At 45.0% G+C, this 23,738-nt stretch overlaps 1 protein-coding gene across 1 annotated transcript; it reads left to right on the top strand.

The window, feature by feature from the left end:
* The first annotated feature begins 4,466 nt into the window (after positions 1-4,466).
* LOC123361703 (olfactory receptor 52E4-like) lies at positions 4,467-5,414 on the top strand. The gene has a single exon (XM_045001816.1). The coding sequence runs from the start codon at positions 4,467-4,469 to the stop codon at positions 5,412-5,414; it is 948 nt and encodes a 315-aa protein (XP_044857751.1).
* The last annotated feature ends 18,324 nt before the right edge of the window (positions 5,415-23,738 follow it).

Below are 23,738 nucleotides of genomic sequence, written 5' to 3'. Positions count from 1 at the left end.
AGGTCATTTTTTCAAGACCCCTAATCATCCTTTTCTCCAGTTTTTCCAGATCATTTTGAATGTTTATCCGATTCTCAAGAAGACTTGCAACCCCTCCCAACTTGGTATCATCTGAAAACTTATTGTGTACTCTCCATGCCACGATCTAAACCATTGATGAAGACATTGAAAAGAACCAGAGCCAGAACTGATCCCTAGGGAACCCCACTTGTTATGTCCTTCCAGCATAACTGTGAACTATTGATAACTACTCTCTGGGAGTGATTTTACAACCAGTTATGAACCCACCTTATAGTAGCTCAACCTAAGTTGTATTTCCCTCGTGTCTTAATGAGAAGATCATGAGAGACTGTATCAGAAGCCGTACTAATATCTACATATACCACATCTACTGCTTGCCCCCATCCACAAGGCTTGTTACCGTGTCAAAGAAAGCAATCTGGTTGTTTTGACATGATTTGTTCTTGACAAATCCATGCTGACTGTCATTTATCACCTTATTGTCTTCTAGATGTTTACAAACTGATTCCTTAATTATTTGTTCCATTATATTACCTAGTACAGAAGATAAGTTCACTGGTCTGTAATTACCTGGGTTTCCCTTATTTCCCTTTTTATAGATAGGCACTATATGTGTTCTTTTCCAGTCTTCTGGAATCTCCCCTGTCTACCATGACTTTTCAAAGCTAATGGCTCAGATACCTCCTCAGTCAGTTCCTTCAGATTACTGTAGGGTACATTTTGTCAGGCCCTGGTGAAATGAAGACATCTAACTTGTCCAAGTAACCTTTATCTTGTACTTTCCCTATTTTAGCATTTGAACCTACCCCATTTTCATCTGCATTCTCTATGTTAGGCGTCCAAACACCACTAACTCTCTTGGTGAAAACCAAAAGAAAGAAGTCATCAAACACCTCTGCTATTTCCACATTTTTTTTATTGTTTTTTCCTCTTCGTTTAGTAACAAACCTACCCTGTCCTTGGTCTTCTGCTTGCTTTTAAGGAATTTGTAGAATGTTTTCTTGTTACCCTCTATGTCTCCACCTAGTTTGATCTAGTTTTGTGCCTTGGCCTTTCTCATTTTGCCCCTACATACATGTGTTATTTGTTTATATTCATTTCACAATCACTTTCCCCCAAGTTGCCTTCCACTTTCAAATTCTCAACCAGTTCCTCCTTATATGTCAAATTCAGGTCTACAACAGCATCTGTCCTAGTAGCTTTCTCCAGCTTCTGCAACAAAAAATTGTCTCCAATACATTCCAAGAACTTGTTGGATAATCTGTGCCCTGGTGTAGACAGCATGAGATGAATTCTTCCATCAACCTAGCTACCACCTCTCGGGGATTTCCTGTGCTCAGGGAGAACCCCTTTCCATCCCTGTAATTAGTGTCTCTATTGAAGCACTATGGCAGCACATCTGTGGCATTTTAAGTGTAAACAACCCTTCAAGCAGATCTTCCAGAAAATCATCCAGTCTGGATCTGCCAACATGGGGAATTGGAGAATCCAACACTTCCCTTCTCAGTGTGTCCCAATGTTCAGGGCCGGCTCTGGCTTTTTTGCCGCCCCAAGCAAACAAACCTGCGGGCTGGCCGGATCGGCGGAGGGGGCGGGGGGACAAAATAACCTGCGGGGCAGATGGAGCGCAGGTGCCGGGGACTCCCAGCCCTGCCCTGGGCAGCGGGGGGCAGAGAGAGCAGGGGGGCGGCCAGGGCTTCCTTCAGCGGGGCACCCGCCATGCCGCCTGCCAGGAGGGCTCTGCGGTGTTCCGGTTGGCGGGCAGGGAAGGACGCGGGCTGCCCTGCAGAGCTTGCTACAGACCTGGCACCGCTCCTAGCAGGGCGCGCCTCTCCTCTGCGCTGCCGCCCCCTACAGGGCGGCTGGAGCAGCGAAGCAAAAAGAAAAAAACCTGCAGGGGCGGCCGAAGAGACGAAGCAAAAAAAAAAAAAGATTGGGCGGAAGCTGCCCCTTGGAATCTGCCGCCCCAAGCATGAGCTTGCTTAGCTGGTGCCTGGAGCCGGCCCTGACAATGTTTAATCACCCTCAGTGCTAAATATTTGGCCCTAATTTCTAGCTGAAATTTGCCTGGCTTCAGCTTCCGGACGTTTGATCTTGCTCAGCCTTTCTCTGGTAGATTATAGAGCCCATTATTATCCATGCTTTCCTCCCCATGAAAGTCTCCGCTTGATCATCTTTTTGATAAGTTAAAGAGATACACACCTTCATGTCTAACAATCCGGCTTTTTCTCTATCCTCTAATCATTTTAAGTGCTCTTTTCTGCCCCGTCTCTAAGTTTTCAACATCTTTTATTTTCAAATGTGAACCCCAGAACTGGATGCAGTTTGTTCCACCAATCCCATGTGCAGAAGAAAAATCCTTCCCCTGCTCCAACTCACCACTCCCTGTTTATGCATCCGAGCACCACATCATCCCTTTATGCTCCAGTGTCCCGCTCAACATTCATGATGAGTTCGTTGTCCACAGTGCCCCCTAAATCCTTTTCAGAGTCCTTGGGTTCCATTATACAGTGCCCTAGCCTGTGGGTCGGGCCTGCATTGCCTGTTCTGGGAGGATTATTTCACATTTGCCTGTATTAAAACATTTTGTTTACATGGGGCCCACTTTCCAAATGCTCCAATCTTTGGGTTCAATCTTTGGGTCATCTGCACATTTTATCTGCAGTGATTTTCTATTTCCTTCCAGATCATTGATGAAAATATTGAACAGCATCCGGCCTAGAACTGATCCCTACAGAACCCCACTACAAACAGTCACATTTACTAACAAAGGCCTCTTGACTACAGCTTTTTGAGATCCATCAGTTAACCAGCCTTCAGTCCATGTTTTACATGATATTGCAGAGTGTTAATATTATTAACTCAATATTTTCCCCTACTAAATGAAATGCCTCTGAGCAATCAAGGTGTGCTGCATCTGCGTTGTTCCCTTGATCAATCAATGTGTACTCTCATTAAAGGATGAAATCAAGTTTATTTGACAAGACCTGTTTTGCATAAACTCTGTTGGTGACTGGCATTACTTGCATTTCTAGATTTTTTTTAACTAATCCCATACCAGCTTTTCCATCGTTTCTTAATCTTGTAAATTCTTTCATAAAAAAAACTTTCTCTTTTTTTTTAATACTTTACATTTAACACAGGAATTGACATAAAACTTTTCTAGGATTTTGCTTGTTGTTAACAAACTTAATAACCTCCTTTTTGTGATCCAGAGCCCTGCCAAACATGGAGTTTTCCCTGATGTCTTAACGTCCCTGATCAATTTTCATAACTTCCGAACTCTATTCTTAGCTATCTATTTTCCCTTTCTCCACTTTGTTACATATTATTTTCCCCCTCCCAACTGCTGCCTTCACTTTCCCACTGAACTGGGTTTTTCCCAAAGTTGCTCACTTTGTAGATTGTGGAATCACGAGTTTTCCATTATCTAATAAACTGTTATCAAAAAATCACCAATTTTCATTCATATTTTTCTGTCTAAATTTTTCCTCCCAGTCAATTTTGTTGACAATTTTCTCTCAGCTTTGGGGAATTAGTCCTCTTGGAGCACTAAGTGACTATCGATAGTACTGGTTGGGAACCGTCCATTTGAACGTAAATCAGTTTCAATTTTTATTTTCCTCTCCTATATTATATGGTCTCATCTTTGTCCCTTGTGTAAACTAAAGAGTCCCCGACTTTTCTATCTGTTTGCAAATGGCAGCCTTCCCCATTCTCAAAGTCTGTCTTGGAAATCCCTTTTATATATGCTATATCCTTAATAGAGACTGGGAGACTAAAACTGAGCACATACCTGAACATGTTATTCTCCATCCCATATCTTAGGGATCTTAACATTGTTTTGTTTTATCCACTGCTGCGAATGAGCAGGTGTTTCTGTTGAGCTGCTGTCAATGGGGCCCAGGTCTTTTCCCTGAGGTATGTTCTAGTTGGGATGTTTCTCTCAGCACATGTCATCCCAAAAGTTTGGTTTTTTCCACTCTCAGATTTCAAACAACTGGATGAATGGAGAACTCACTACAGTATGGACTCACTATCCTGGCTCTCATTGCATAAAGGAGCAATGATAGATAACCAGTATCCACACTTGTGTTTCCTGTTGGTCCCTCTTCAGGTTCCCCCACCACAAAGTGTAGGATCTATTAACTCAGGGAGCACCATAAAATATGGAATTAGATTAAATAGGGTCATTGTTCAAAGTTATTTTCTCTGAATAATAAAAATGTAATTTTTCAGTGTGTGAAGAGTGATCAATCTGCTTGTCCCATGAGAACAGTCTCCACTACTGCATGCAGTGTCTCATATTAATGTTCTCTCCATTCAGGCATTTCTACTGTGACCATCACCCAAGACCCTGGGAACACACAGAAAGTCAGGGAAACATACAGTACATACAGGAGACACCCTTATGCCTCAGAGTTGAACACCTTCTCCCTTACGCCATGTCAGATTCTAACAGAACTGATTTCACCAACCCCTCCACCTTCATCCTACTTGGCATTCCTGGCCTAGAGGCAGCCTATATCTGGATCTCCATCCCCTTCTGTGCCATGTACACCATAGCCGTGTTGGGGAACTTCACCATCCTGTTCATCGTGAAGAGGGAGCCGAGCCTCCATGAGCCCATGTTCTATTTCCTCTGCATGCTGGCTGTCACGGACCTGGTCATGTCCACATCCACTGTACCGAAAATGCTTAGCATCTTCTGGTTCAATTACAGGGAGATCAGTTTCAGTGCCTGCCTCACCCAGATGTACTTTGTTCACTCCTTCTCAGCGATGGAGTCTGGGATCCTCGTGGCCATGGCTTTTGATCGCTATGTGGCCATCTGCCATCCCCTGAGACATTCCATGATCCTGAAAAACTCTGTTGTGGCCAAGATAGGCCTGGCCGTGGTGCTGCGAAGTGGCATACTCACATTACCCTATCCCTTCCTGGCGAGACAGTGGCCATATTGCAGAACCAACATCATCGCCAACTCCTACTGTGGGCATATGGCTGTGGTGAAGCTGGCTTGCGCTGACATCAGCATCAATAGTTACTATGGGCTGTTTGATCTTTTCTCTGAAATTGGAATGGACGTTGTTTTTATCACCGTGTCCTATACTCTGATCCTCCGGGCCATCTTCCGCCTCCCCACAAAGGATGCCCGGCTCAAAACTTTTGGGACCTGCATCTCTCATCTTTGTGCCATCTCAGCTTTGTACATCCCAGATTTCTTCTCCTCTCTAACGCAGCGGTTTGGCCAGAATGTGCCCCGGCACTTCCTCGTTCTCATTGTCAATGTTTACCTGCTGGTGCCCCCTGCGCTACACCCCATCATTTACGGGGTGAGGACCAAACAGATCCGGGGCAGGCTGCTCCAGCTCTTTACTCATAAAGAGACTTAAATGTTTCCTCCTTGTGCTCTGGCTCTCAGATTGAGCTCTGTGCAGAGCTGGCTGGTGCATGGTGATGAGACCACTTCCCTGAATCTCTTACTGGATGGACAGCTGCGACCCAGTCATCTCTAAAACCAATGTGTTCTCACATCTTATGGCAAGTCACTTAAGGACACTGGTTAGTGTTAATATTTTAATATTTATTCTTACTTTGTTACTAACTCTGTGGAGAGATTTCAGAGTAGCAGCCGTGTTAGTCTGTATCCGCAAAAAGAACAGGAGTACTTGTGGCACCTTAAAGACTAGCAAATTTATTTTAGCATGAGCTTTCGTGAGCTACATGTATAAATATCTGTATGTATAAATATCTCCTGTCTGTGTCTTCCATTCTATGCATCCGAAGAAGTGAGCTGTAGCTCACGAAAGCTCATGCTAAAATAAATTTGTTAGTCTTTAAGGTGCCACAAGTACTCCTGTTCTTTCTGTGGAGAGAGAGGCACTATCAGCTCTGAGAGGGGGGTGGGTTACAGCAGGAGGCAGATACATCTGGAGTCTAAAGAAGACGATCAGAATGGCCATACTGGGTAGAAGCCTCAGTCTTTAACGAGGCTAATGAGGAGCTTAGGGATAATGGTCGGATGACAAATGGGAATGAGGATATGGAGGTAGATATTACCACATCTGAGGTAGAAGCCAAACTTGAACAGCTTAATGGGACTAAATTGGGGGGCCCAGATAATCTTCATCCAAGAATATTAAAGGAACTGGCAAATGAAATTGCAAGCCCATTAGCAAGAATGTCTTCTGAGGGTGCCCAGTGCCAGGTGCTTCAGAAGGAAAGAACACAACATGGCAATCAGCATGTGGTGCATCTTGGCAGAAGCCCTGAATCCAGCCTGCTTAGCTTCAGCTAGCAGGAGTTCAAGCCTCCAACCCAGTAGGAGCTGCTGGGGAAGGGAAGACCCAAAGGTGAAATGGGAGAAGAAGCCCTGAGCTCAGGCTGCCCTGAGAACAAGCTGCAGGGGGAGAGAAGCCCTACTCACTTTTGTCCTCTCCATCTTCCATACTGTTCCCACCCAGGGTTTTTCTCATTTCCCCTGTTCTTGGACGAATCTCAGGGGGTCATTTTTTTGGTCTCCCCTTCCTGACCGTTTAGGGGCTGCTCTCCTCCCTTCAGCTCTCTTTCCCTTTCTGGAGCTAGAGACAGGCTGTGCATCACCATCAGTACAGACGAAGCACCGTGGGCTACAGGGTCGTAACGGGGCCCCAGTCTGAGGATTATTATAGTTCAACAACAACATCCTCCACTGTGCTGCAGGATGAGCTTCACCATTTTATGGTGGACACTTGCAATTTCAAGGGTAAGGTGAAGCTCCCGCTCCAGCACTGGGGAGACTTCCAGCAATTCTTCGGGGCCACAAGTGCTGTTTCAGAGGAGGGATAGCTCAGTGGTTTGAACATTGGTCTGCTAAATCTAGAGTTGTGAGTTCAATCCTTGAGAGGGCCACTTAGAGATCTGGAGCAAAATCAGTACTTGGCCCTGCTAGTGAAGGCAGGGGCTGGACTCAATGACTTTTCAGAGTCCCTTTCAGTTCTATGAGATAGGTATATCTCCATATATTACATTAATCTGGAGACAGAACATCCTGGTCTGCCAGTGGACATGTAACCTCTGTCACAAGCCCTTCAGGTTGGTCAGCGATTGTTGCAAGGCCAGCTGGGGATCCTCCTCAGCCTGCAGAATGAAGCTAACCATCTTTTCAACATTGAACATCAGAGGCTGTTGGGTGGGTCTCCACAGTTGCCAGGTGCTCTCCTTCCTTTATGATGTAGGGTACTCTGTGGTTTGCCTGCAGGAAACTCACAAGGATCCATCCACTAGTTGTCGACTGGAGTGGTATATTTTAGATACCTCAGCACTCATTTGGCTGGGGTGGCAACCCTGTTCTCCCCAACCTACAGCCTGAGATGCTGGGAGTTGCTGAGATCATCCCAGGTCACCTGCTGCACCTCCAGGCCTGTGTGGACGGGTTGACATTGCATCTGTTCAATGTCTACCCCACCCCCCTGGAATGCAGTTCAATTAAAAAAGTTCTAGCCTTCCAATTGGCTCTTTTGGTCAGGTGCCAACTCACTTCCTTTTCGATTTGCATCGCAGTGAGATTTTTTACCATTTACAGGTAAAGCAAGTATAGAACAGCTACTAAGAGGGGTATTATAGCCAACTGGCTGGCAGGGTCCATAAAAGGGAGCTTCCCCGCTTCAGTTATAATGAATATAATGCAAAGCAGTGAATATAATAAAGGCAAGCTAGCCCACTGGTCTACAATCTGGGGTCCAGGGCAGCCCGGGGGGGGTGCAAGTGAGGCAATTGGCCCAGGCTCCGGGCCCCATGGGAGCCCCACTAGCCCTGGGCTGGCAGCGGTCCAGGTCTTCGGCAACATTTTGGCGGCGGGGGGCCCTTCAATTGCTTCGGGTCTTCGGCAGCATTTCGGCGGCGGGGGGCCCTTCAGTGCTGCCAAAGATGGGGAGTGACCCAGGGCCGCCCAGAGGGGGGGGCAAGTGGGGCAGGGCCCCCCACAAGAGCTTTACGGGGGCCCTGGAGATATCTCGCCTGATGCATCCCAAGACTGCATTAGCTTTTTTCATGGCCATATCACATTGGCAGCTCATAGTCATCCTGTGATCAACCAATGCTCTGAGGTCCTTCTCCTCCTCTGTTACTTCCAACTGAAGCATCTCCAGTGTATAACAATAATTATTGTTTTTAATCCCTAAATGCATGACCTTGCACTTTTCACTATTAAATTTCATCCTATTACTATTACTTCAGTTTACAAGTTCATCTAGATTTCCCAGTCCTTCTCTGTACTGGCAATACCTCCCAGCTTTGTGTCATCCGCAAATTTTATTAGCACATGCCCACTTTTTGTGCCAAGATCAGGAATAAAAAGATTAAATAAGATTGGTCCCAATACTGATCCCCGAGGAACTCCACTAATAACCTCCCTCCAGCCTGACAGTTCACCTTTCAGTATGACTCGTTGTAGTCTCCCCTTTAACCAGTTCCTTATCCACCTTTCAATGTTCATATTGATCCCCATCTTTTCCAATTTAGCTAATAATTCCCCATGTGGAACCGAATCGAATGCCAAAGTAAATTAGACCCACTGCATTTCCTTTGTGTAAAAAATGTTACCTTCTCAAAGAAGGAGATCAGGTTGGTTTGGCATGAACTACCTTTTATAAAACCATGTTGTAATTTGTCCCAATGACCATTGACCTCAATGTCCTTAACTACTTTCACCTTCAAATTGTTTTCCAAGACCTTGCATACTACAAATGTCAAACTAATAGGCCTGTAGTTGCCTGGATGTTCAAGTTTGTCTTCTACCTCGTATGTGGTAATATCTACCTCCATATCCTCATTCCCATTCGTCATCCTGCCATTATCCCTAAGCTCCTCATTAGCCTCGTTAAAGACTGAGGCAAAGTATTTGTTTAGATATTGGGCCATGCCTAGATTATCCTTAACCTCCACTCCATCCTCAGTGTTTAGTGGTCCCACTTCTTCTTTCTTCGTTTTCTTGTTATTTACTATTGGTTTTAATTCCCTTTTCAAGGTCCAACTCCACATGGCTTTTGGCCTTTCTCACTTTATCCTACATGTTCTGACTTCAATAAAGTAGATTTCCTTGCTAATCCCTCCCATCTCCCATTCCTTGTAGGCTTTCTGCTTGTCTTAATCACCTCTATGAGATGCTTGCTCATCCAGCTTGGTCTACAACTCCTGCCTATGATTTTTTCCCCCTTTCTTGGGATTCAGGCTTCTGATAGTTTCTGCAACTTTGACTTGAAGTAATTTCAGGCCTTCTCCATCTTTAGATCCCCAAGTTCTTCAATCCAATCCAGTTCCCTAATTTCCTTATTTTTTTAAAGTTAGCCCTTTTGAAATCAAAACCCCTAGTCCCAGATTTATTTCTGTTTATCCTTCCATTTAGTTTAAATTGAATTAGTTCATGATTGCTCAAAACAAGGTTGTCCCCTACAACCATTTCTTCTATGAGGTCCTCACTACTCACCAAATCCAAATCTAAAATGTCATCCCCTCTTGTTGGTTCAGCAACTGCTTGGTGAAGGAATCCATCAGCTATTGCATCTAGGAAAATCTGAACTGACATAGACACAGGGAGGTAGGGTTAACCTCGCCCCCCCCCACCTTGAATTGAAGGAGTTGAGCAGGTATAAAATCTGCTCAAATGTTGAACAGCACTGCTCCCAGTACAGAACCCTGGGGGACACCACTGTTTACCTCTTTAAATTTTCAGCACAGAGCATCACAGAGCTCATCATATATGACACTCAAGCTGTGTTCCAGGTAACAGCTCCATCTGGGTCTAGGGCCTGCGCTGTGAACAGGACTCAGGCTCCTGACCTCCATAAATGGTGCCTCTTTCCAGCTGCTCAGGAGCTGGGAGGGAAGCGATTGCTGTCTGACAAGGAGAATGCCTGCAGGTACAAGGTGGCCACAGGTCTGTTTGCTTTAACCATTATGTGCGCGGAAAGAGAGAAACTGGAAACAGAGTGGGCCCAAGGGGGAGCTCTCGGAAGGGTGTGCTGAAAGAATTGGAGAGTCTGGGGGATCCAGGCCAAAATTAGTCTCGGGGACTTGGAGCTTGGTGCACAGTCTCTGCTCCCAGATGGAGGTGCTAAAATGGAAGCTGCATCCCGAGAGTGGGCCTCGAAACGCAAAACCAGAGAGAGCCTGAATATTGCTCCAAATCAAAAACACATGGGTCCAGTGAGTGGGACCCAAACACAGCCACTTGGCAGGAGTCCAGCCACAAGAGCTGGAGCGGGGCTGTGACAGCAAACGTGGAGCTGCTTCACAGATGCTAGTGGACTGTGAGTGGAAGGGGAGTGGATCTGGGCAGGGAGACGTCCACAAGACACTGTCTTCAACCAAATATGGCTCCTCTGCCCTCAGTGTTTTCCCAACTGCTCTGGTTCCAGGACTTATCCAGCTGGGCTCCCCTGAAGGAAATTTTTCCTGAACCAGGCAGTGCTGGTTTCGGGTCAGGGAGAGGATTTCTCTTCTCCCTTGGAAAGTGCTCCCTCGAATGGAAGAGGCAGGAAGTCCCTATTTTTGTGGGTTTCATCCCATCTCTCTCCATTCACTGAGGTCCATCTCTCCCTTTCCTTTGTAATTCAACCCCTCGCCTCGCCAGATGCCTCTCACTCTCTGCCAATTCTTTTCTACATCCCACGCTAGGTGCCAGTTACAAACACTCTAGCGGCTGGTATTCCATTGACTTCAGTGGCCATTTCAGGTGCAGCACTTGGAATCATTGCATCTGAGAGCTGATCTGGCTAAGCAAGAAGCCGGGCACATTAGTCTGGTTATTCATCCAGGTAAAACGAAGTCCCTGGTCATTACCATCAAGCAGCCTATAACTTGAAACTGTAGCCTGATTGGTATTAACCTGTCAGGAGAGATTTCTGAGCACGTGGAAGGCTGCTTGAGATGTGGCGCTTGGAGAGCAACAGCTGTTTCCCTGTTCCCTTCTGCAGCCTTTGTGGGGATGTCGTGGCATCAGGCTTGCTGTTAAGCTGCAAGTCTGTAGAGCTGAGGAAGGCTGAGCACTCGGGCCTGACATTTTCAATACTCCTGGTCTCCAGCAGCTGCTCCGAATCAAGGGACAAGATTAGGAGTGAGGATACATTGAACCCACAACTGCCCCCATCAGCTGTGTCAGTTTTGGCAGCTTTCTTGCTGGGGACACATTACCAGATTACATGATCAGCAAATTCTGAAGTGGACCTACCAAGGAATGCAGTTAAATGGCCAGCAATCACGTGGGAGCCAAAGGCTTTGGTAGCACAACAAGACAGACCCTGCGTGACTAGGCAACCAGACCCCCTTAAGCAACTTCCCAGTGGTCGATCGGGGCAGCACTCAATTTTCAAGGAGGCTACATTCCTTTGGGATTTCCCATGAAGATGATGATGACTGAGAGGACGAATGGCTCTCCATATACTCTGGGAAAAGGTCTGTTAATCCAGTAATGTGTGTGAGTCTGAGGTCTAACAAACAGAAAGTGCAGGTGACTGTCACTGAACAAGAATTATAAGGGACATTTTTAAGGGATCACCTATTACATGTGAGATGAGTAACGGGGAAAAAACTCTTTCATTTTCCTTTGCTCTGTACCTCTGATTTTTTTTTCTCCTTTATTACATACCAGAATGTAGTCTTTTTCAAGACATTGATGAATATCTTTGTAGCCTATAGGACTAACCTGCTTGCATATATATAGATACCTTTTTTATTTGATGTATTGTATTAGATTTATAGATTTGTATTAAAGTAAGTTTGGCTGTAATGCAAGAGACCTACAGGCCATATCCTGTATGTTAAGCTAAAGCAAAGTTAGCATATCTAGATTAAGACCTTTTATTGAGAAAGCAAAGCGGACCTATATCTTGTTACCTAAATAGATGAGTACCCACGCCTATGTCTATGACCTTTTATTTAGACCAATAGACAATGACAAATGGCATAGGGGGGTTTCCCACAGACTTAACAAGTACACCACAAAGACTGATGTGCGTACATACCTGTCATCAATACGCACATACGTACTAGCCTATGGGGTAAGTGTACCCTAACATTTCTGTGGTGAGGAATGAAATTTGGGCATAAGAGGAAGGAGGTCCGGCATTTGCCCTATAAAAGAGGCAACCACCTCAATAGAGGATCTCCATTTATCTCCATTTTCTTACTAGCTTTAGATCTCCATTTTTCTCTCTATCTCCATTTCTCACTTACTTCTTCCACTCTATCTAGCTATGATGACTGCTACTATTTGTAGACTAAACTTGTTCTTCTTAAACTTTAAGTTTCAAGGGAACTAGGCTAAGCTTGGTTTCCCTAATTTTTATTCTTTGTTTATTAGGTTTTGATTTAAGTTTAACATAGTCAAGTAAACCCTAGTCAGCTTTAAACAGCTCTTAGCATTTTCTAAGCACTGCATCCCTCACTCAAGAATTGAGAAACCCGAACCGCAAGGCTGGTCCTGTGTCTCTTACCACCAGGTTGTCAAGGAAGGGTGTGAGTATATTAACCAAAGCTTTGTTGCATATAATACTATATTCTCATATGTATCTTTTGAATAGCAGTAATGCAATTGTAACTTTGTAACTCTTCAGTATTTTACCGTTTACTTACTATTATTGATTTTAATAAAAAGTCTTTAAGGCTCTATCTGTCTCAGTGTGAGCTTCCTGTCATACCCCCGAGGGTCCTTTATAAGTTCTGTGGAGCCTGATTCAGGACAAGAACTTTTATCTTCTGATCAAACAGATTGGCGAGCCTAAACCCATATTAATTATTATTATTATTATGAACATCAAATAAAATTACATTAATAAACTAAATTCCCATATTATCTAAATTAATATTATCAGTACACCCTAAATCAGAATCTTATATAAAAATAGAAAATTGTATCTCAGAGAGATCCAGTTCAATAGACATATTGCTGTGACACTCTGTACCCAAAGCAAGACCCTGGCACCCCCATATTCCTCACTGTTATATTATTTCAATAAATCTTTTACAAAATATGTCACGTGAGGTGTCTATGGAAAAGTTGTGGTTGGCTGAACATGATTGTCTTATTTGTATGCATGTCTCATTTTTATACCTGAAATTATGAATATTGACTCAGTATCTGTATTTCAAATGTGTTTGCTCCTGTGGTAGCTCCCAAATGGTAGTTTACATCCAGTCTGCCTAGCACATTGTCAATGCACTATTCACGTTTGTGACCCATCAATGTACACAATGGATGATAGAAGAAGCTTGTCCCCACCTGATGGACTTTTCTGGGGTGATGCTTGCCAAGATATGGCTACTGGCTCCTTCTATTACCCATCAAAACATGCAAGGGCATGTGATTAGCTCCTGTGACGCTGGACTCCATCTTGTGTCTGTACTTTTCCACTCACTGTGCTTTGGGCTTCATTTGGAGGAATGAAGTTCCCTCCCCATGGCAGAAGCTGTTAAAAGGGGAAGTGACATCACCACTTCGTCTTACTCCTTACAACTCAACACCTGAAAACAGGGTTAGAGAAAGAAAACTTCGACGAAGGAGATGGTCCCAGGATGTAAAGTAGAATTAGCCATCTCTGTGTGGAAGATTGGTGAACAGTTTGTACCATCAGGTTGAGACACTGTTTGATTCGAATCCTGTCTAGTATATAGAACTCAGTTTATGATTTTGTTTTATTTCTTGGGTAATATGCTTTGTTATATACAGGTCTGTCGCATCTTACGCGCATTTAACATGCGCGATTTCAGCTTTACACGGTCGGCAAAAACAACAAAAAAAGAGAAAAATAACAATTTAAATACTGTTTCTGTAGTGCGGGTGATTCCGCCCACCATTCAACTCAATGTAATTTTGACTATACGCGGTTTTCACTTTACGCGCTAACCGCGGAACGGAACCCCCGCGTAAGATGAGACTCACCTGTACACTTATTGCTAATAATAACTTAAAATCTATATTTCTGAACTTAATACATCTGTTTTATATTTTTTTGCCTAAAACAATGTGTTTTTTAAAGTGTAAAGGGAAATCTGCTCAGGAACAGGGGCTGGTGCACAGCTCGTTGTTCTGAGTGAGACTTGCAGTTCATACGCTGGTATAGAGATTTTAATGAAACTTGAATGTAGAGGCTGGAGTGCCAGTTTGTTATTTTCTGTTTGCTTATTTCAGGAAAGGGAAGGAAGTACAGAAAAGCAGCACGATCAGTGAAAATAGGGAAACAATGGTGAAATTGGAGCTATTCAGATTGCAGGCAGTAGAAAAAGAAAAAGAACATAGGGGAATTTTGGAGCTGACACAGGCAGAGGCTGCCAGAGAGGAGGCTGAACACAGGAGGGCTATTGAACTAAAACAACAAGAAATTGAGAAGAAAGAGGGAGAGTCGAAACACCAATTGAATTTGCTGAAAAAGCAGAACCAGAATCTCTTTACTCCACTGATTTTCACCTCTCCAAAAATCCGCAAATGGGAACAGCTGTATCCTGCATACAATGAGGCAGGTGATATAGCTGAATACTTCAGCACCTTTGAGAGGCTTTGTGTGATTCATAAGATTCCTGATGACCAGAAGATGCCCACTTTAGTTGCAAAGTTAACTGGTAAAGCTGTGGCTATATTCAATAAAATGCCAATTGAGGATTCTTTAGATTATTGTAAATCCAGAAGAATGGTTTGGAAACAATTTCAGATTACCCCTGAAACGTATAGAGGGAAATGTAGGCATTTAGCGGAGACGGGGGGTCCTCACATGGAGCCAGAGGGGGAGATACACTCTGTGAACCCTAGTGGGTAGAGCCAGGACATGCTGACCCCTCCCACTGGAAGTCAGAGGGTGGGACAGGAATTATAAAGGGCAGGTCTGGGGGCTCTGTTAGGCTGAAGCCACTGAACGAGACAGACGCCTCCTGCCCTCTCCTGAGTGTGGATCCCCACTGAGCTGGCTACAGGACTGGCCAGAGCTGTGGAGCCACCCCCTGACCAAGGCTCCACTGGGACTGGCTCTGGCCTGCTACTCAGATGAACCAGAGAAACCCCTAGAGACCAAGGTACCAACCGACGGGAAAGTAGCAAGTGGCCTGGGGCAGCAAACTCTGTGGCCAGAGATCCAGTCAGCGAGTTTCGGGTGGATTCCCAGCCGACCCAGTGGGAATTCTACACCACTGTTAGAGCAAGGACGCATCCCCATACCCCTGCCACTACACACCTGGGGTAGCAGTCCCCCCTCTGCATGCTACTGAGCCTGCAATTGTCAACCATCCGATGGAGCTAGGATTCCCAACCGTCTTTCTGCTCAGCCCTGTATTTGTACAAACAGCAAAGAATCCTGTGGCACCTCATAGACTAACAGAAATTTTGCAGCATGAGCTTTCGTGGGTGAATACCCACTTCTTCGGATGCAAGCCTTGCATCCGAAGAATTGGGTATTCATCCACGAAAGCTCATGCTGCAAAACTTCTGTTAGTCTATAAGGTGCCACAGGATTCTTTGCTGCTTCTACAGAACCAGACTAACACGGCTACCCCTCTGATATTTGTACAAAGTGGAACAGCTCCAGAGGGAGAGCTTGTGAGCCCCAAGCAAAATAACCATTTTCCTGCTGCTCAGGGCACTCACGTGGGATTTGGGAAACCTGTTGTCAGGCTTCCTTCCCCATTCTGAACTCTGGGGTACAGCTGTGGGGACCCACATGAAAGCCCCCTAAGCTTATTTCTACCCGCTTAGGTTAAAACCTGGTACACTACCACCACCAAGTGATTTAACAAGGAACAGGGAAAGGACCACTTGGAGTTCCTCTTCCCCCAAAATATCCCCCCAAGCCCTTACACCCCCTTTCCTGCGGAGGCTAGAGAGTAATATCCTAACCAATTGGTTACAAAGTGATCAAAGACCCAAACCCCTGGGTCTTGGGACAACGGGAAAATCAGTCTGGTTCTTAAAAGAAGGATTTTATTAAAAAGAAAAAAAATCATCTCTGTAAAATCAGGATAGAAAGTAACTTTACAGGGGAATCAGATTCAAAGAGCACAAAGGAACCCCCTCTAGCCTTAGGCTCAAAGTTACAACAGAACAGGGACAAACCTCCCTCTAGCAAAGGGAAAATTCACAAGTTGAGAAAACAAAGATAAACTAACACTCCTTGCCTGGCTGTTACTTACAAGTTTGAAATATGAGAGACTTGTTCAGAAAGTTTTGGAGAACATGGATTGATGGCTGGTCCCTCTTAGTCCCAAGAGCGAACAACCCCCAAAACAAAGAGCACAAACACAAGCCTTCCCCCCACCAAGATTTGAAAGTAACTTGTCCCCTTATTGGTCCTTTGGGTCAGGTGTCAGCCAGGTTACCTGAGCTTCTTAACCCTTTACAGGTAAAAGGATTTTGGTGCCTCTGGCCAGGAGGGATTTTATAGTGTTGTACACAGGAGGGCTGTTCCCTTCCCTTTATAGTTATGACAAGGCCTGAACCATAGACTTTTTGCTGCCTACCCTGACTGAGGACTTGGGGAGCCATAGACCCCTTACTACCCGCCCTGACTGAGGGCCAGGGGCTCAGAACTGACTGTTTGCTGCTCAGCCCTGACTACAGGCCCAAGCCGTAGACTCTTTGCTGCCCTGCCCTGATGAAGGGTTTGGGCTCATAACTTTTTGCTCCTTTGCCCTGATTGCTGGCTAGAAACCCTGCCCGGCCTGCTGTCCAGAGACACGGGCTCTAGGTTGCCTGGGAAATTCCCTAACTGTGGGTGACACCAAGCGGTGTAATGAGGCAGAGTGGCCTTCCACTGCAAAGCTACTACAAGGAATCTTCTGAGGGGGGCCGGGATGAGTAATGTGGAACAAGTAAACAAACTGTAAGATCTGATGGGAAACTGTGTAAGGAGCAAAGGTGTTACCAGTTTGAAGGAATGTTTGACCATGTTGCTCAGGAGTGTTTCTTAAACGTATGTACAGATGCTGTAAAACAGTGTCTATGGGACAAAAAAGGTGAAAACCATGGATGAGATGGCTTCTCCAGAAGTTGATTCCGAGCAGACACGAGCATCTATTGTGAATAAACCACAGTTTAATTTTGTTGGAAAGCAGGGTTCTCTTTTACCCCATTCCTCTAATCCTCAACTCAAATCTCCTGTAAAATCAGAAGGGTCCAGCAGGTTCTACCATTGTAATTCCACTGACCACATGAGGAATAAATGCCCTGTGCTGGAAGGAAGCAGGCAGCATGGAAGCCATGTGAATGCTGCGACCCTGAGCACAGAAACTCCTCAGTCACGTGTCACTTATCATTCTGGGTTTGTAAAATTATCCTGTACACAAGTTTTGAGAGGGGACTGTGTCACTGGCCTCCTGGAGGGGATCAGTCACACAACTGACCTCTTGGCGATAGAGGGAGGGGTGACAGAGGGTACCCCAATCCAGCTCTATGTCGTGCTTGTGAAAATGAACTGTCTCTTTAGAATCACAGAAAATTCAAAGTGACCTCAGGAGGTATCTAGTCGACGTCAATACTTTGAACAGGACCAACACCAACTAAATCATCCCAGCCAGGGCTTTGCCAATCCAGGCCTTAAAAACATCCAAGAATGGTGATTACACCATCTCCCTAGGTAACCCATTCCAGTGCTTCACCGCCCACCTTGTGAAACAGTGTTTCCTAATATCCAACCTAAACCTTCCCCACCACAACTTGAGACCATTACTCCTTGTTCTGTCATCTGCCACCACTGAAAACAGCCAAGCTCCATCCTCTGTGGAACCCGCCTCCAAGTAATTGAAGGATGTTATCAAATCTCCCCTAACTCTTTTCTTCTGCAGACTAAACAAGCCAAGTTGTCTCAGCCTCTCCTCATAAGTCATGTGCCCCAACTCGCTGATCATTTTTGTTGCCCTCCGCTGGACTCTCTCCTATTTGTTCACACCTTTCTGTAGTGTGGAGGCTGAAAACTAGACACAATACTCCAGACGTTGCCTCACTAGTGACAACTGGCGAGGTATAGCTCAGTGGTTTGAGCATTAGCCTGCAAACCCAGGGTAAAAATCTGTCTGGGGGTTAATTGTCCTCTGAGCAGAGGGTTGGACTTGATGACCTCCTGAGGTCCCTTCCAACCCTGATATTCTATATTTAGAGGGGAATAATCACTTCCCGTGCTCTGCTGGCAATGCTCCAATTAATGCAGCCCAATATGCTGGTAGCCTTCTCAGTAACAAGGACACACTGCTGACTCCTATCCAGCTTCTCATATCTTGCAATCCCCAGACCCTTCTCTGCAGAAATACTGCTTAGCCACTCTGTCCCCAGCCTCGAGCAGTGCATGGGAATCTTCTATTCTAATTTCAGGATTCTGCACTTATCCTTGTTGAACCTCATCAGATTTCTTCTGGCCCAATCTTCCAATTAGTCTAGATCACTCTGGACTCTATCTCTACCCTTCCAGAATATTTACCTCTCCCCCCAGCTTTAAGAGAGGATGTAGATCTGACTGAATAAATTGTTGTCTGTGAAAATGCTAATGACCCACCTGACAGAGGGGAGGAGGAAATTCTCTGGGCTGGGAAGACACAGAAAGAGGCCATGAAAGAGCTGCTGGTAGAAGGCACAATACTTTGCCCAGAGAGCACAGATCACCATCACAACCCTCTAGGAAAAGTGTTTGGAGTGGGGATCACAGGGAAATCCCAAGAGTGGGGAGTGGACTTTTTCCATGGGCATAACCCTGGGGTGGGAAGCAGCTGCAGTGAGGGCTGGACAACATGCAAAGTGCTCTTACATCCTTAAATGATCAGAGCCTTGAATACCAAGTACTCATTGATGACCTTGAACTGAGATTCCTGAGATACTTGGTATCTAAGGTTCTGATGAGGTAAGGATGTAAGGGCACTTTGCATGTTGTCCCGCCCTCACTGAAGCTGCTTCCCAACCCAGGGTTATGCCCGGGGAAAAAGTCCACTATATATACAGTGATTTATATATCCGTTTAATATGTTATAGGTCATTGAGGCAGAAAAAGAAACAACACCAGCTGGACTGATATAAAATTGTGTAAGAATTGAAGGAAATGGCACCCCTTGGCCCCTGGATCGTGTCTTTGCAATTGTGTGGGTAGAAGTCCTAGGAAACAAAGGCAAAGAGCTGATGATGCGACGGAATGGACTATAAATGGTTGCCTATGATTTCCACAAACTCTCCTTCAGTGAACTAAGGGGGGAGGTGTGATATTCTGTCCCCAAACAACCCCCTGGCAGCCCCATATTTACCATGGGGATATGATTATGGTGTGATTTTTATAAAGTATATAAAATATGTGATGTATTTGTGTACGTGTATCATTTTTGTACCTGATGTTCTGAAAGCAGGAAGGGCATGTGACCAGCTCCTGTATTCTGGACTCCATCTTGCGGCTGTTCTTTTCCAGTAACTGTCCTGGGGGCTTTTGCTTGGGAAAATGAAGCTCCCTCTACATGGCAGAAACTATAAAATGTGGAAGTGACATCATCAATGGGCCTCACTCCCCAAACAACTAAACACGAAAGACCTTAGAACCTGGGACTGAACTGGGGCTGTGGTCCCAGGCTGAAGGGATTTCTAGCCTGTGCATGGAAGATTGGTGGATTGTTTGTACCATCAGGGTGAGACAGTGTTTGATTCAAAGTCTAAACGTAAAAGGGAAATCTGCTCAGGCTGATGTATTGTCCTCTCCACGTTCAGGGAGGGGCAGACTGGGAAATAAACATATAGCTATGTAAACACAAGACGTGAGAGGATTTCAGCTTGTCTCAGACTCACAGTGTGAGTGGGGGCCCAGATTGGTTTGCCCCAGGGAATTCCTTTCCCCTTCAGCCCAGTGAACAGGCCCTCCAAAACCGTAAGTCCATTTTCCTGTTGTCATGTGGTCACTTACTGACAGAGAGACCCTGGTTGTGGAAGGGAAGTCAGGACACTTGGGTTCTGTCAGTCCGTGTCAGAGTGGCCATGGACAGGTCATGTGTCCCCGTGCCTCAGTTTACCTATCAATGAAATGTGGATGGTTTATGGTGTCTTTTCTTTGCTAGGTGTTTTGAAGATCCATCAATGAAAGGTGCTGCACAGTATGATGATAGTTACTGATGAGAAGTATTGATCTCTGATCCCTTAGCAACAGCCCCATGTGTTTCCTGTAAGTGCTTGTGTCTCCTCTTAGTCAAGTTTCTCCAGATCTCTGTCTACTATCTACCCATCTATCCTGAGAATTAGGCATTATCCCTAATTTTCTTTATCATTAACTATAATTTTTAAATATATACACACAAACATACAGGGCAGCCAATTCCTCTCTGACTCAGCACAGAGCCCAGGAGTTTTCCACCACGATTTCAACAGCTTCCACCCCTCCATCAACCTCAGCCTGGAACAATCTACACGGGAGGTCCACTTCCTAGACACCACGGTGCAAATAAGTGATGGTCACATTAACACCACCCTATACCGAAAACCTACCGACCGCTATGCCTACCTTCATGCCTCCAGCTTCCATCCCGGACACACCACAAGATCCATTGTCTACAGCCAAGCACTGAGGTATAACCGTATCTGCTCTAACCCCACAGACAGAGACCAACACCTAGAAAATCTCCACCAAGCATTCTCAAGACTACAGTACCCACACGAGGAAATAAGGAAACAGGTCAACAGAGTCAGACGTGTACCCAGAAGCCGCCTACTGGAAGACAAACACAAGAAAGAAACCAACAGGAATCCACTGGCCATCACATACAGTCCCCAGCTAAAACCCCTACAACGCATCATCAGGGATCTACAACCCATCCTGGACAATGATCCCACACTTTCACAGGCCTTGGGTGGCAGACCAGTCCTCGCCCACAGACAACGTGCCAACCTGAAGCATATTCTCACCAGCAACTGCACACCGCACCATAGTAACTCTAGCTCAGGAACCAATCCATGCAACAAACCTCGATGCCAACTCTGCCCACATATCTACACCAGCAACACCATCACAGGACCTAACCAGATCAGCCACACCATCACCGGTTCATTCACCTGCACGTCCACCAATGTAATATATGCCATCATATGCCAGCAATGCCCCTCTGCTATGTACATCGGCCAAACTGGACAGTCTCTAAGGAAAAGGATAAATGGACACAAATCAGACATTAGGAATGGCAATATACAAAAACCTGTAGGAGAACACTTCAACCTCCCTGGCCACACAATAGCAGATCTTAAGGTGGCCATCCTTCAGCAAAAAAACTTTAGGACCAGACTTCAAAGAGAAACTGCTGAGCTCCAGTTCATCTGCAAATTTGACACCATCAGCTCAGGACTAAACAAAGACTGTGAATGGCTTGCCAATTACAGAACCAGTTTCTCCTCCCTTGGTTTTCACACTTCAACTGCTAGAACAGGGCCTCATCCTCCCTGATTCATCTAACCTCATTATCTCTAGCTTGCTTCTTGCTTGCTTATATATACCTGCCCCAGGAAATTTCCACTACTTGCATCCGAAGAAGTGGGTATTCACCCACGAAAGCTCATGCTGCAAAACGTCTGTTAGTCTATAAGGTGCCACAGGATTCTTTGCTGCTTTTACAGAACCAGACTAACACGGCTACCCCTCTGATACATCTCCCTTTGGGAAGGTTCCTTAATTGCTGTTTACTCCTAAAGCTGGATAATTAGCACAGAAGTGGAGACAGGCTTGTCTATAGCCTGTTTACACTCAGATCCTCCTTTCTCCTCTAGAGGCTGAGAGAACTCCATTGGGATTACACAGAGATATATTAATAACTGTGCACATTGTTTGTCGGCTGTCGGCATGGGATGCTGCTGTTGGGTTCAGAGAGGTGTGGGTCACGGATACCTGAGGTGGATTCCTAAGGAGGACACTTCGATCTCAGAATTCACAGGTACCCATCTCTTGCTGAGAACCTCACCTGATTGACAAACCCTGTTCAACATTGGTGTGGTGGGATAGAGAGTAAGTCTGTGGTGCTCTCTGCTCTGCATAACCATGACACATCCCGGGGCCCTTGCCATAAGTGATGAGTTTGATAAAGAACCACTGGCCAAAATGTCACTGATTTCTGGGCACCCCTGCTCATCCTGCCTGATGGACTCCAGCTCCATGGTGGTGCATTTCAGTGGCACAGTGAATCCTTCAGGCTGAAAGATGTTAATAGATGTTCAATACAAGGCCAAATTCTGAGACCATGGCACTTACTTTGCTCAGAACCCAGTGAGGCAAAACTCCCCTTGGAGCAAGAACTGAGTACAGACGTCAGGAGCCAACCCTGTGTTAATGCATAGACACTGTTGATTGCTCCTCTTGCATTTCAGGGCTCTGTCTATTTATGGGGCAGAGGGACAGGGGGTGTTACCTGACTTTTATCTGCTGCAAAGCTTGGAGTTGCTAGGGCTCCTCACTAGAACAATGAGAATTTTTCAACATGGATAACATATACTTTCTATTAGCTTCATTCAAGAAGTCAACTAACCTGTTATGTCTGAAACATTCAAAAAAAAATCTGCTCAAAGCAGACACCCAGAATGGGAAATTTCAGTGTAAACACGTGAAATTTGGCAAATTTATAAGCAACTGGAAATGAGGTCTTCTAATGGAAGATGTCAGAGAAACTTAGCTAAAGGTGATGCTACCAGCACCACATACAATGGACAATCCATTTGTGATTCCCATTCGTCTATGCTCTTCGCTCCAATAATGTCAGTAGCAAGGAGTTCTACAGGGCAAATATGAATTATTTTAGCAATTACCTTTTCTCAATTTTATATGTTCAGACTTTCAATTTAACTAAATGTTCTCTTGTTCATGTTATGAGACACATTAAATATAAATGCCTGATCTACTTTCTTTATCAATAGATCCATAGGGTTTAAGGTCAGAAGGGACCATTTGAGAATTCAGTCTTACCTGCTGTAAAACACAGGCCCTAGCTGTCCTTTGTGTTCACAGGTTTGTTTTGTCCTAGTCATCTAAGACTGGTGGCTATTCACATGTCTTTGGAAAACCTCCACAGAAGGAGCTCCCATGACTTCCCTGGGAGTCTGTTCCATTGGCCTCTTGTACTTAAAGTTAGGAAGATTTTCCTGAAATTTAATTTAAATCTGCTATGCTGGAATTTCAACCCATTGCCTCTTGTCCTGCTCTTTTGTGGTAAAACAGAAAAACTTTCCTCCACCTTTTTATGGCATGTTTGAATACCACTATCCTGTCCCCCTGTAATCTCCTCTTTTCCAAGTAAATATACTGGTTTCTTAGGTTTTCTCATAGAGTTTGCATTCCATCCCTTGCAAAACATTTGTTACTTGTCTATGGATCCTTTCTAGATTCTCTACATCCTTTCTATACCTTGGTGAGCAAAATTTGACACATTTCTCCAACTAACACCTAGCCCACACCTAGTAGAGGAATACTGTCTCGGACCATGACTTGCATGTTATAATTCTGCTAGTATAGCAAAACATAGTATTTGCCTTTTTTGAAATATTTTTCCTAATGTCCAACCTAAACCACTCTTGCTGGAGTTTAAGTCCATTGCTCCTTGTCTTCTCTTCAGAGCTTAAGGAGAACAGTTTTTGTCCAACCTTTTCGGTATTTGAAAATTATCATGTCCCCCCTCAGTCTTCGTTTATTCAGACTAAACAAACCTAGCTCTTTCAGTCTTCCCTCATAGGTCATGTTTTCAAAAACCCTAATCATCCCTTTCTCCAG

This window comes from Mauremys mutica, chromosome 1 (genome assembly GCF_020497125.1).
Source record: "Mauremys mutica isolate MM-2020 ecotype Southern chromosome 1, ASM2049712v1, whole genome shotgun sequence".
NCBI classification, from domain to species: Eukaryota; Metazoa; Chordata; order Testudines; family Geoemydidae; genus Mauremys; species Mauremys mutica.
The sequence above is the reverse complement of the archived record's forward strand: the minus strand, read 5'-3'. Positions and strand labels throughout refer to the sequence as shown.